General features: G+C 38.7%; 2 protein-coding genes across 2 annotated transcripts; one reads left to right on the forward strand and one right to left on the reverse strand.

Moving 5' to 3' along the window:
* Positions 1-660: 660 nt before the first annotated feature.
* LOC107820420 (uncharacterized) lies at positions 661-2,196 on the reverse strand. Its single transcript, XM_016646705.2, has one exon. It carries the CDS (start codon positions 2,194-2,196, stop codon positions 661-663), a length of 1,536 nt encoding a protein of 511 aa, XP_016502191.2.
* Positions 2,197-9,151: 6,955 nt separating this feature from the next.
* On the forward strand, positions 9,152-13,734 carry LOC107820418 (receptor-like cytosolic serine/threonine-protein kinase RBK2). The gene is made up of 8 exons (XM_016646704.2): positions 9,152-9,286; positions 10,509-10,887; positions 11,311-11,562; positions 11,648-11,802; positions 12,106-12,185; positions 12,294-12,429; positions 12,515-12,664; positions 13,103-13,734. The coding sequence occupies exons 2-8, from the start codon at positions 10,527-10,529 to the stop codon at positions 13,271-13,273; spliced, it is 1,305 nt and encodes a 434-aa protein (XP_016502190.1). The 5' UTR covers positions 9,152-9,286; positions 10,509-10,526; the 3' UTR covers positions 13,274-13,734.
* The last annotated feature ends 880 nt before the right edge of the window (positions 13,735-14,614 follow it).

The following is a 14,614-nucleotide window of genomic DNA, read 5'->3' on the forward strand; positions in this document are numbered from 1 at the left end:
TTCAGAGGGGTGAGTTCTTTTTTTTATGTCCAAATTTTTTGCCTAGGCCGCCTCTCGCGAGATTTTCAACCTAGCTGACTTATTTTTTCTTCCTAGGCCGCCTCTTTCAAGGTTTTCAACCTAGTAGACTATTTTTTGGGCCGTACACAGTTTAGACTCATGCAGTCCAGGAGTGTAGCAACGTGCAGTTTAGGCTTATACATCAAGGAGCGTCATGACTTGCAGTTTAGGCTCGTATGTCGAGGAGCGTTGGTGACTTTCATGGGAAGTACTGCTTTAGAAAATTTTCATTGATCAGACCAACTCTAAGACCATCTTTATCAATGATTTTGTATGCGCCACTTGAATAGGCTTCTTTCACAACATATAGCCCATCCCATTTTGAGGTAAACTTGTCACCTATGCTTTTATTGAGGATTATGGGTCATCGAATAGCTAGGACTAAGTCTCCCACTTAGAATGATCGTGGCCGCACTTTCTTGTTGAAGGCTCTAGCTAGTCGAGCTTGATAACACTCCAATTTTTGTTGCGCTTCTAATCTTTTCTCATCCAATGCCTCTAACTCTGCTAGGCGAAGTTGAACATTCTTTTCAGATATGAGTCCTTCTTGGATTGCGATCCACAATGATGGAATTTGTTGCTCTAACAGAAGGATTGCTTTCACGCCATATCCCAAAGAGTAAGGAGTTGCTTGTGTAGCAGTTCTGAAGGTTGTCCGGTATGCCCACAAAGCTTCACCAATTTTCTCATGCCATTTGCAACAACTTTCTTCAAAAGGTTACCAAGCGTCTTGTTAAAAGCTTCAGCAAGGCCATTGGTAGGTGCATTATAAATTGAAGACTTATGTTGTTTGAAACTGAACTTCTCGCATAGACTCTTCACAAGCTTGTTGTCAAATGGCTTTTCATTATCAGTGATTATGTATCTTGGTATGTTGTACCTAAAAATTATATATGACTTGATAAAATCGACAACGGTTTCCTTTTTCACCTCCTTGAGTGGAACAGCTTCAGCCCATTTAGAGAAGTAGTCTATAGCAGCCAATATGTACATCTGTCCCTTTGATGACTTTGGAAGTGGTCCAACAACATCAAGTCCCCATGCATCAAAAGGCCATGAAGCTACAGTTGGGTGAAGAGGCTCTAGAGGTTGGTGGATGTAGTTGGCATAAAATTGACATGCTTGACATCTTTTGGTATGATCCATGCAATCCTTCACCATTGTCACCCAGTAGTAGCCCATACTTTTGATGCAAAAATGGAGCTTGGGACCAGATTGGTGTGCTCCACATGAGCCAGAATGTGCTTCCTCCATCGCTTGGCAGACTTCTTCTTTGTCAAGACATCGCAAGAATAGTCCTTCAAAAGAGCGGCGAAACAATGTCCCCTTATAGAAGATGAATTGTGGTGCTCTTCGTTTGATGTCTATTCTTTGTCGTGGATCTTCAGGTAACTTTCCATGTTCAAGGTACTCTATCAGTGGTTGCCTCCAATCTTCGTCTTCAATCACTTGAACAGACGTATGATGGATTTCGTTGATTTGAAGATCCAGAAGTCTAGGAATAACCCATCGACGACACACATATACCTTTGTTGACTCATTCTCTCCAAGTGCCATCGTTGTGGCCAAGTTAGCCAAAGCATCAGCCTTGCAATTTTCTTCTCTTGGGACGTGGTTTAAGAACACTTGGTCGAATTTTTCAAGTAAACCAGAAGCGTATTCATGGTATGGCAATAGATCTTCCTTCTTTACCTTGTAACTCCCCAAAAGTTGGTTGATGATCAGCTTAGAGTCACCGTAGATCTCCAACTGTAGAATCTTTATTTCTAATGCCATTTTGAGACCGACGATCAAAGCTTGGTACTCTGCGGCATTGTTGGAGCATGTTTCACCTAAAACAAAGGAGAATGGCAAGACTTGTCTTTCTGGAGAGATCAACACCACACTTGCCCCCGCACCGTTACGACATGTAGGTCCATCAAAAAACATTGTCCATGGTGGAAACTCTTCGATGAACAAAACGTCTTTATCTGGAAACTCATCTGAAAGCTCCCATTCCGCCAGAAGAGGGTGATCAGCCAGAAAATTGGCTAGTGCTTGTCCTTTCATAGCTTTTTGAGGTATGTATGTGATCTCATGTTGGTTAAACAATATGGACCATCTTACTAGGTGTCCAGAAAGAACAGGTCGAGTCATCACGAACTTCATGGGATCTGCTCGAGAGATGAGTTTGATGATGTATGCTTCAAAATAATGTCTTAGATTCTTTATCGCATAAAGTAACGCTAAGCATATTTTCTCAATAAGCATATAGTTCCTCTCATCTCCTATCAGAGTTCGGCTAAGGTAGTACAAGGCTTGTTCCTTTCATTCCTCATTCTCTTGAGCAAGTAGTGCTACAAGTGAACGTTCATGTGCCGCGATGTAGAGTATCAACGGCTTCCCAAACATTGGTGCCCCTAACGCAGGTGGATTCAACAAGTATTTTTTTATGCTTTCAAAAGTATTTTGACATGGCTGATATCAATGAAAAGGGATATCCTTTCTCAATAGATGATTGAAGGGTTGACACCGTCCGGCTAGATTAGAGATGAACCTCCGGATGAATGCTAAGTTTCCTTGGAGACTTCGAAGCTCTCTCAAGTTCTTTGGCTTGGGCATTTTCTGAATGGCGTCAATCTTTGCAGGATCAACTTCAATTCCACGATGACGCACAATGAAGCCCAGAAACTTTCTTGAGGTAACTCCAAATGCACACTTGAGTAGATTTATCTTCAGGTCGAATTTTCTTAACCTTTCAAAAACAATTCGAAGGTCTTCAAGGTGGTAACGCCTACTCTTCGTCTTCACCACCAAGTCATCGACGTAACATTCAACCCTCTTATGAAGCATGTCGTCAAAGATGTTTTGCATCGTGCGTTGGTAGGTGGCACCGATATTCTTCAGGCCGACGGGCATCACTATGTAGCAATATATCCCTTTTGGAGTTCGGAAAGCAGTACACTCTTCATCTTTTGGAGACATTCTGATTTGATTGTATCCGGAGGACCCATCCATGAATGACATAGCTTTATGCCCTGTTGTAGCATAGACCATGAGTTCAATAATTTGTAGCAGGAAGTCATCTTTTGGACATGCCTTGTTTAGGTCTCGAAAGTCAACACAAACACGTATTTGACCATTCTTCTTCTTGACAGGTACAATATTCGATATCCATAATGGGTACTTTACCTCTCGAATAAATCCTACCTCGATGAGCTTGTTGACTTCGACTTCAATTTGTGATACAAGCTCGGGTCGAAACATGCGTTATGACTGCTTCACAGGGCGTGCTCCACTTTTGATCCCTAAATGATGGACAACTACCTTAGGACTAAGACCAGGAATTTCTTTATACGACCAAGCGAAGACATCTTTGTACCCGGTCAACAACTTGGAGTATTCCTCCTCCTCTTGAGGCGTGAGAAGTGCACTAATGAAGGTGAGTCATGGATCTTTTGAAGTACCTAAATTGAGTTCCTTAAGCTCATCCACAGTTGATTGCCCACCATCTTCTAGTTGAGGGGGAGCCTCATGTATTTCATCATCAATGTTAAGGCATGGGCTATCTTCTACAGTTATGTGATAGGATGTTTCCACAAAGTCTGACTTTTCTCTTTGACTTCCTTGGATGGTTGGCATGGCTTCTTTCTCTTTCTTTGATTCTTTACAAGGCTGGCAAGTGTAAACAATGGTTCTTCTTTGCACCTTCAGTGGACCATCTGTGAATATTGACAAAATAGACTTCCTCTTCATACGTGATGGGAAAGTACAATAAATTTCTTTGTCAGCAACAACTTCAAAATGATCCCGCTCCTCATGGACTTGCTCCTTATGTTTTGACAGTATCTTTCTAGATGGCGACTTCATTGTGGTCCCTAGGCGACAAAAGATAGAGGTCTTTAAGGTAGTGGAAACTTCTTTTAGATGGAAGATACACGTTCACCTTTGTGACTTAGCATTTCAAACACTGAGACCGGAGAGGTTGAGCCTCCAATGCGATCAAATACTGAAGCCCGTTGTTTTTTTTCTTTCCCTTAACTTCCTTCATCTCCTCTACGAGGTGTATTGTAATGAAGATATCTCTTTGCTTCTCTTTGATGAAATTCGAAGAGGCTCTGCCAAACTGAACCCTAACCCAAACTTTGGAGTGGCAACGTAGTGCCCTTTTTATTTTATTGACATGGAGATTGCCTTTAGCAGACTCACAAGTCACAGATGGGATTTGTGCAACTGGGACAGTCATATGCTCCTACAAATGTTGGATATCTTTGTGACTCATTTGCTTTTTGGAGTACATTCTTGTAGCAAAGGTTGCCATTTCTTTCGACGCTCACGTGGAACATAGCGAAAAACCAGATGCTCCTCAGTCTTTGTCTGTATGTCACCTTCAGATGATGATAGCTTAATGGAGACTTCTTCCATTCCCTTCTTAGGCAGCTTGATGGTAGTCCATTGAGCCTTATTTTCCTCTTCTGAATTGACATCATCTTCGTCATCTGCTGATGGTTTCTCTACTTTCGGTTCACAAAAATCTAAGTAGAATTTTGCGTCTACAAAGTATGACTTCGTCTCAGTGAAAGGCTTGATGTCTGCATCAATTTTTACTATCTCACCATCTCTTCTGTACTTCAAACATTGCTGCAAAGTAGATGATATCACTCCATTCTTATGAATCCAAGGACGTCCAAACAACAAGTTGTATGATGTTTTAGCATCTATGACGTGAATCAGGGTGTTTGAATTCATCTCACCAATGGATAATCCTACGCGGATCATACCTATGGATCGTTGTCCCCCTTGGTTGAAACGTTGGATTGTTAGGTTACTTTTGGATAGCTCATCGATAGAGATCCAAAGTTTTTTTAGCACCATCTTTGGCATGATGTTGACAGCCGAACCATCATCAACAAGTATGTGATTGAGATGTTGTTCCCGAATGGACCCTACAAGAAACAAAGGTCTGTTATGTGGCTTAGACCCCAGCAACAAGTCATTATCTGTGAATGACATTGTTGCACAACATGTGACAACTTTTCTGTTATCATGAAGTTATTGTGTTTACATTGGAGCAGGCTCATCTCTTCTTTTCGTTGTTTCGTCAGTACTAGAAACTACATGAGTTGCACCAACGTGACCTCCAAAAAGGAATTTTCCAGGAAAGAATTCATACAATGTGATGGGCTTTCGGAACTTCGGCGATAAGGCGCTGTTAATCTTCTTGTTAATAGAAGATTTGATATTCCTTGGTGATTGTAGCCTATCTGCATTGCTCATCATCGCTCTTGAATTAGGAATTCGTAGCCTCAAAACTGCCTGATGTTTTCGCTTCTTGTGAGTGACTAAAATCTAGCCCTCATCGTTTTTGTCTTTGGAGCGATTGTCTAGCTCTAGTGAACCTTCAAGAGTTTTCCTTGGAAGATCAACTTCAACGGGCTCGAAACTTCCAAATTGTAAGAAGGCAGTGCTTGACATGTTATGCAACTTTGAACACTTCTTTCCTTGAACGAGTTACTTGCATGATTTGTTTCGGCTGTTTCATTCATGTCTATGATAATTTTTCCTTCACTTACAAGAGACATGATTTTCTCCTTCAAGACGAAGCATTTCTCTGTAGGATGGTTAATGACGCGATAAAACTTGCAGTATTTCGGATCGCCAACTTTGCCAATTTCCTCTAGCCTTTTTGATTCAGGGAGATTAATGACTTTCTTGTCCAGCAGTTCATCGAGGGTTGTGGGTACGTCTGAATCTGGAAATGGATAAACCTTCACCTCTAATTCCTTCAAGGTGGGACGACGCTTCTCCTCTTTGGGATATTGACTCGGGGTATTATCCTCCTTCACTTTTTGCTTAGCAGTGACCTTCACAGAAGTTGCTTTCACCGCCATTGATTCTTTGGTTTGGTTCTTCTATGCAACATTTTTCTTGAACTCCTCTTGATATGCAAATGAAGATGCTTTTCCATGACTTGCGATGCTTAACTCCATGTCGTGCGCTCGTGTTGCGAGTTCTTCAAAAGTTTGCGGTTTGATCCCTTGTAGAATGTACAAAAGGCCCCAGTGCATTCCATGAATGCACATTTCCACAGCAGATATTTCTGAAAGGCAATTTTTGTAGTCCAAACTTAACACCCTCCAACGATTAATGTAATCCACCACGGGCTCATCCTTCCTTTGCTTGGTGCCTGTCAACTCTATCATGCTTACAGTTCTTCGGGTACTGTAAAAACGATTGAGGAATTCCTTCTCAAGTTGCTCCCAGCTATCAATGGACTCGGGCTCCAAGTAAATATACCAGTCAAATGCGTTCCCTTTCAGAGAACGAATAAATTGTTTTACCAAAAGGTCACCATGCGTTCCAACATTGCTACAAGTCTCGACAAAGTGGGCAATATGTTGCCTTGGGTTCCCTTTGCTATCAAATTGATGCAACTTTGGTGGTTGATAATTGGTAGGCATGGTTAAACAATCAATCCTCTTAGTATAAGGCTTAGAGTAGTACAACGAACTTTGCGATGGTCCGCCATATTGAGCTTTGATGGTATTTGTTATCATGTCTTGCAATTATTGGACAGATAACATCGCAACTGAAGTAGATTGCTTTTCCTTTTGAATGTTTAACTTTGCAAATGATTCCTCAACAGCTGTTTTCTGGGAGGTGAAGACAGGTGAATAAGGAGGGACATGGCTCGACTCTCCAGGTGCATAGGCCTCCAATTTGTTCATAAGTTGAGCGATTTGAAGGTCTTTGTCTTCAACAGATTTCTTCAAGACCTCTATAGTTTGTTCCATCGTGGCAAACTTTTCGTCCACATTAGTTGCGGCAGTCATCAAGGCATTGACTTTCGTTGAAACTGAAGAATCCACCAAAATCCTCAAATCCACCATGGTTTGAGGCTGTTTGAGAAAGTTCGTCAAACATTGAGAATGGGGTGTTGCCCTCAGAGATTGCGGTTGCGAACGTCATATGAGATCTGCTTTTCTTTTCCATCTCCAAGGAGGCGAAGTGTTCAGATCCATCCAAGACACTAGCCTTGAACTTGCTTCGAGTGATTGGGACAACATGACTGAGCTCAGCAGATGCAGCAACAGTAGCATCTTTGCATGAAACAACTCACTTGCGGAAGGCCATTGTAGCAGTAGATCTGAAGTTTGTAGTTTTCAACTTGCAAGAAGGAGAGATGAATGGCTGAACTTGTCCAACCGGGCGTGCCAAAATTTGTTCGTAACAAATTTTTGTAAGACGAAAAATAAATTGCAACAAAAATAATATGAAGAAAAAAAGATTTTATTGATAAATATTTGTGAGTATAATTCTATGTATCCCTTGATTCTCCTCTCTAAAATTCTCCGTGATTCGAGGGCTTGAGAAGCATCTTTCTCGAATGTAGGATGATGCAAACCTCCTTGTGATGTATTTAATCGCCGAGAACATCGAGCAACACTTTGTTGTTATGGGTTGATCTCCGGGAAGAACTCTGTTGATCACTCCTTTGTTGAAGAACTAAGCACTTGATGATTGATCTCTCTGTTTGTGGATTCCTTCACCAATTGCGGAATGCTCTCCTCCAACTCGGAATGCCTTGAGAGTTATGTAACCCCTTTATTTATAGTTGTAAGGGATGGACAGTCCAGCTAGATATGAACTCTCTTGCTTGATTCTGATCGGCCCATGTCATTTTTGTCATTTAGCAACCTGTGGTTGGTTCTTACTTTTTGACTTGGACTGTCACATCATTTAACACGTGGCATTATCTTGTTGGCTTTGGATTTGACTGGACATGCCGTGTCACTTGACACATGGTACGAGTCTGGGCCTTAAGATGAAATGGACCTTGGGCTTGAAGATAATAAAATAGATTAATTTAACTTGTACCCAAATTAATTATTTAATCCAATTGAATTTAATCCAAATTTTGTATGGATTAGACCCAAAAAATTTATATGTCTACATATGCCTTTTGGATATTCTTTATGTTGTACATTTTAGAATTTTTTGGAAAATGTCTCTTATAAATAGGAGGAGTTAGTCAACAAGAAAGGGGGCTTCCATTTCAAAGAAGAGAGAACACATTGTAAAAAGAAGAGAGGAATATACGAAAGAATTATCTTAATTCCACATTCATATCGGATGCATATCGTTTCACGTCATCAGAAAGAGGAGGCATCCAATCACACAATCATTGGATGATAGTCCCTTTATACTATATAACCATTGTCATTTCTTGCATTCATTGCATTTTTAGGATATTATATATTTTGTCGATCATAACGCATTGAACATATCACTTAACGCTCCTAAACTGTTCTTAGTAGAATCTCGTTCCATTTGATCTAGAAATTACTAAGTTCAACTGAGATTCACTCTATTAATTTGTTACTAATTAGTTTAGCATTTATTTGCTCAAACAAGAAAGGAAAGGTACATCCCAAGTAATATTGTTTCTTTAGACGTATAATGCAAACCTAATACATCAACATGATTAGGGTTTTCTTATATAGATAAACCTACCGTAGAGTAGAGGGGCCGCAATTACTGCAATAAAAGCTACGTATTTTACAAACATTCGTACTGACTAAGATTTCATCATTCTTTCCCTCATAAAAATCTTTTGCAACTTCTATTTCATCCTCTTTATTATTTCCCCTTCCACCCCCCCCCCCCCACCCCCACCCACACACAAAAAAAAATGCATTCGTAAAAACTTCCATGCTCGTCATATTTATTTAACATCAAATAAATGAATATCTCAGTATTATTATTGTTAAGTAGTAAAATATATTCTTATTTAAATATTAATTATTACTAATATTAATTTGTTTGAATTAAAAAATAAGTATTTACCTCATATTTTAGCACTCTTTTGATAGTTGTTGACGAAGGGAGTAAGTTAGCTTGTTCTGGAAGAAAATAAAACATCCTGCCAATAATACCAATAACAATAGAACACAAGGAGAAAAACAATAAACCAAAAAGAGAAGTATATTACTGAAATTAAAGATCGGAGCCAACATTAATAGATTAAAAAAACAGACATTAAAATGGAAAAAAGAAAAAGGCAACAAAGACTGTTCCTGTTTCCTATTATACCTTTTTCCCTTCCTTTTGTCTCCTCTCTTTTTTTTCCCCTTCCTTTTGTTTCCTTTTTCTTTTTTCCTTTTTTCCTTTCTTGGTTTCGTTTCTGTTCTAACAGTAGAAGTGAAAAATATAAAATAAGTTGATCATCAGTCATCTATGTATCTTGGTAATATTTTTACTTCCATTTTTATCTCTTTCTTCCACCTTTCAGTTCTGTTCTGTTTTTCATCAAAGCTTCGTCTGTTTCTTCTGCTTTATGGGTATGTTTTTTTTCATGCATGTGATTTAGTTCTACACTATATATCAGTATAACTTTGTTCCTCTTAACTTCGTTCTGTTTCTGTGTTCGTTTTGTTCAATTGTTACTGCTCTGCTTTTTGTTGTCATAACAAATTTCTCTCTTTCTTAATACTGTGAAAATTTCTGGGATATGTTAATTGTGAGTAATTAGCCATAGGAAGGTGGGGAGGTCGAACATTAGAGTTGTACGTTAGGGGTAGTCGATCATTTCTCCTCGCCGCGCCGCGCCGGGCTAGTGTGATAGTGTTTCGTCTAGGACTGCTAGCAGTTTTTGTTGTGTTCCACATTTTTTTTGGGGCCTTCTATTTATTTGTTGTATTTTACAATGCTGATACTATTTTTCTGGTTTCTGTTGTGGTTACGAATCTATTGTCTCTGAGCCGAGGTTCTTCCGAAAACAGTCTCTCTATCCCTCCTTCGAGGTAGGGGTAAGATCTGCGTACATTCTATCCTCCCCATACCCCACTAGTAGGATTCTAGTGGGTTGTTGTTGTTGGTGGTGTAACAAAAACAACAGTGTCTGTTTATTTCTAGTTAAGATGAATTTTGCATAATATTATTTCTCCTTTTGCTAGCTATGCATGATCTGGAAAACTATTCTGCTGTCTGTTACTCACTCTGTTTATTTTATATATGATGGTACTTATTAGACACGAAGAAATGGAGAAACCTGAGGATTCATATAGCCGACCCGACTTGTTTGAGATTGAGGCATATTGCTAAAGTTTAAGATATTAATTGGACTTATATTAGAGGTAATTGGAGAAAAGGTTGAAGTATAGTTGAAAAATTAGTACGATGGAAAAGCATCACATCAAAGTTTAAATCTTGAATAGTTGAATGAAGCCGTTTACACATTGAGTGATGTCAAAGATTTTGGAACGTTCTAAATGGAAATAGTGTCAGATAAATTTGAAGAAATGAATTGAGCCGAGAGTCTTTTGGAAACAGACTCTCTACCCTTTCGGTAGGGGTATGGTGTACCTACACTCTACTCTCCCCATACCCCACTAGTGGGATTTTACGGGGTATGTTGTTATTGTTGTTGAATTATTAATGTACCAAGTATTTCTGCTATTTTTGGCTAGGACTTTGAATTTGTAGAGATGGAGAAAGAAAAGTTAAATGGCTCTCCAGACACAGTTTTGGAGGATTTTTTGAGGACTGCAGTATCAGAATCAGACTCTTCAAAAGCCAGCACTTCAGAATTGGAAGTTGCAAAACATGAGAAACCTGTTTCCATATGGGCTGGATTTCTTGAGCTATTTAGAACTAAATCAAGAAGATACTTAGCTAAGGATCCTCTGAGTTCTCTCAAACTATCGAAACGATTTAGTAGCAGCATGAGAGAGTTAGTTGGGGTTGCGAAAAATCCCATTGTTGATGCTGATTTGAATTACTTCAGGCCTCAGAGGAGGAATTTCACCCTCTCTGAGCTCCTAGCTGCAACCAACAATTTCCACCAAGGTTAGTAATCTGCTTGGAATTTCACATCTTATTAAAGTGAAAAGGATCAAACGTACCTTTGTTATACGAAATATCTTAATTATGCCCTTTGTTACCATTTTCGTTAGCAAATCCCGCATTTGCCCTTGACCCTAATAGAGCTCCAACCTTCAACCTGAAGTAGGTAGAATACTTTGACACGTGAAATTCACCCAATCCAAGCTGCTGTTTTATTTAAGGTTGGAGCTTTGTTAGGGCAAGGGGAAAATACGAGATGATTTCCTAATGACAAGGATATGAATAGCCCCAAAGTCTACGAGGTAAAAGCAAAATACTCAATGTAGTATCGGGATAAATTTGGACCTTTATGCTTCGGTTAAATTTGTTGTATCATGATAACTTCTCGTGTAGCTTCTGATGGCCATTTGCAATTTTGTTCTGTAGAAAATTTGATAGGAAAGGGTGGTTATGCAGAAGTTTACAAAGGATGTTTAAAAAGTGGCCAATTTGTTGCAATTAAGCGGCTCACGAAGGGAAAGCAGGATGAGAGAACTGGGGATTTTTTATCTGAGCTGGGGATAATGGCCCATGTCAACCATCCAAACACTGCTAAATTGATTGGTTATGCAGTTGAAGGTGGATTCTATCTTGTTCTTGAGCTGTCTCCTAATGGAAGCTTGGCCAATATGTTGCAGGGTTCGTCCCTCTCATGGTCTCAAATATGGTGTCTATTTTTTACTTGGTTTATATTTCTTTACTGATTTTGCTTAGTGTTTTAAAGTGTCAAAGCAGAAACTAGACTGGAAAATCAGGTATAAGGTAGCTGTTGGGGTGGCTGAAGGGCTGCGATATCTTCATGAGGGAGGTCAAAGAAGAATTATCCACAGAGATATTAAGGCTGCAAATATATTGCTTACTAAGGACTTTGAACCTCAGGTAATATTATGACTATTATAGAGCTTATTGGTATCAACTAAACTCTACTTACTGGAAATAGTATTTTAAATTTCTCTCTTACTGACTTTTGGTATCTATCAGAAACAGACTCTCTGTCCTTCCAGGGTAGGGATAAGGCTACGTACATCTTACCTTCCCCATACCCCACTTGTGGGTATTCACGGGACATGTTGTTGTTGTTGTTGTTGTACTGACCTTTGGTATCAAGTAAATTTATCCTGACGAATCTTTTATAAGGGTCTCAGGTGCTTGAACCTCGAAAATTTTCTGTTTCCATTTCAGATTTGTGATTTTGGCCTTGCTAAATGGTTGCCAGAGCGATGGACTCACCTCACTATATCGAAATTTGAGGGCACATTTGGGTTCGTAGAGCTTCCTCAATTTCTTGTACTTGCAGCTAAGGTTTCTAATTTAGTATCAGTTTGTGTGTTGCTAAATCTTCTTATTGAACTTTGTAATTGATGATGCAGCTACCTTGCTCCAGAGTTCTTAATGCATGGCATAGTAGATGAAAAAACTGATGTTTTTGCTTTTGGAGTGCTAATCTTGGAACTTATAACTGGACGTCGAGCACTTGATTACACACAGCAAAGCCTTGTCATATGGGTATGCCTCTATACTCTCTCTATTATCTTACTCACCATTGTATTTGAAAAACAGTTTCTGAATATTTCCTCTTTGCTTTTCCTAGGCCAAACCCCTGCTGAAGAAGAACAGAATTCGAGAGCTTGTTGATCCTTCACTTGCTGATGACTACAACTTATTGCAGATGAACCTCATGGTCTTGGCTGCTTCCTTGTGTATACAACAGTCTTCCATTAGACGTCCGCGAATAAGTCAGGCAAGTGCTGAACATTACTTGATCAATTTAAATTTCTATACACACAAGGCTATTCAGACAAGTTCCTGATCAAACCACTATGATAATTGAGGTGGATGTATTGAACTCTAGGTTTCGAATATTATTGGTGTTCTTTTACTCCATATGCTATACTCTATATTATAATGGTTCCAATCTTGGCAATTTTTATGTATTCTCATTTTTTCTTTCGATGGTTTTTATTGATAGTATTGATATATTGTCTCTTTTCATCTTCTATTCGTCTTCTTGAGCTAAGGGTCTATCGGAAACAGCCTCTCTACCCCCTCTGGGTAGGGGTAGGGGTAGGGGTAAGGTCTGCGTACACACTACCCTCCCCAGACCCCACTTGTGGGATTTCATTGGGTCGTTGTTGTTGTTGTGTCATTTGTGAAGAACTGAATTGAGCTTTGGATACAGGTTCTGCAGCTTCTCAAAGGGAACCGTGGCAGCCTAGATATAATCAGGAGATGTAGAAAATCCTCCCATTGGAAGAGGCATTATGAACAACTCTTTAGTGCAGAAGAATGCAAAATGATCAGGGGTTTAAGTGGTTTAAGCATGCAGCAACAGATACCAATTGAAGTCTGAGATGACTCTGACTTAAGGCGCAAACTGTAATGTTGGGTTGACAAAACAAACCACACTCTTTAATAGAGGAATAGGGGATTTAGGACCTTCGATTAATGGAAAGCATGGAATTATGCATCTGCTCGTATTTTTCTCCCTGCCCCATCATGAGACCTACCAAAGTACGAACGCAAGGATGAGAGGCGGAGCACGATTTGAAGTTTATGGGTTCGGAATTTTAGTTCTTTTAAGTTAGTGAGTTCTAAATTAACAATTTGTACATATTCAATGAACTTCTTAAGATAAATATCGGGTTTGGACCAAAGCCACTGAATTCGGCTAAACCCCTAACCTAAGAGCTAGCTCCGCCCCTGGCAAGGATCTACAGTCAGTCCGCGACTACTGGAAGCCAAAGGCGTCCTCTAGCTACTGACAATGGTAAATAAATGTAGTCGTCACACATTTACATTAAAATTAAAAAAGAAGTGATAATAGTCACTATAATTATAGTGAAAGAATTCTTTATTTCTAATTCTATGATGCAATTGGAGGTTATCGGCAGAAAAGAATGACATAATTTAAGGAGAAAAAACACATAAATATGCCAAAGCAAGTTCCGTTGAACTCCCTGAATGACACTAACATTAGTGCAATTGTCATCGGTCAATAAAATGAGAGTGTAGAATGATATTAACATTAGTGTGCTCAATATTAAAATTTTAAATTATTTGAATTTGACTACAAATTTTTTCTGGCTATAATGAGCTTATAAAAATCTGCTTCTTACTTCCAACTAGGGGTGTACAAAAAAAACCGAAAAACCGCACCAAATCGATAATTCGAGTCAAATTGAGAAAAAAAATCCGACTATGGTTTGGTTTGGTGTTAGAAAAAAAATACGACCATAATTGGTTTGGTTTGGTTTTAACTAAAAAAGCCAAACCAAAATCAAACCAACCCGACATTACATGTATACAAGTTTTAAATTATTTTATACATAAAAATAATTATTGTAATGTGAGTAATTTATAAATATTTTTTAACCTTTTTCATAGTTCTCTCTTTTAATGTATTATTTCAAGCTTTGATTTAGAATTTTTGAATGGTCAAATATGTTTTATAGCCCATAAAAATTAGTGACTCAAATAAATTCCAAAGCAAAATCAAATCAATAAAAAATTAAAAAAAAATTCAATTCGATACTAGGAATGACAATAGTATTGGATATTTATTTTCTTATTTTTCATTACTTTAGATAGTGAAAATACATAACTTACTTTTAATATTATTTAGTCATGTATTTAATACTTAGTACTTATTAGTCGTGCTTATTTTAACATGATTTAGTACTTTTAGATTATA

Source organism: Nicotiana tabacum, chromosome 8 (assembly GCF_000715075.1).
Source record: "Nicotiana tabacum cultivar K326 chromosome 8, ASM71507v2, whole genome shotgun sequence".
Taxonomy (NCBI): Eukaryota; Viridiplantae; Streptophyta; class Magnoliopsida; order Solanales; family Solanaceae; genus Nicotiana; species Nicotiana tabacum.

Excerpts from the sequence above, each read along its gene's own strand:
- LOC107820420 (XM_016646705.2), bottom strand. The coding sequence starts at position 2,196 with ATGACTCGACCTGTTCTTTCTGGACACCTAGTAAGATGGTCCATATTG.
- LOC107820418 (XM_016646704.2), top strand. The coding sequence starts at position 10,527 with ATGGAGAAAGAAAAGTTAAATGGCTCTCCAGACACAGTTTTGGAGGAT. Across the intron at positions 11,563-11,647 it reads CTTGGCCAATATGTTGCAGG|TGTCAAAGCAGAAACTAGAC; the intron begins GTTCGTCCCTCT and ends AGTGTTTTAAAG. Across the intron at positions 11,803-12,105 it reads CTAAGGACTTTGAACCTCAG|ATTTGTGATTTTGGCCTTGC; the intron begins GTAATATTATGA and ends TTTCCATTTCAG.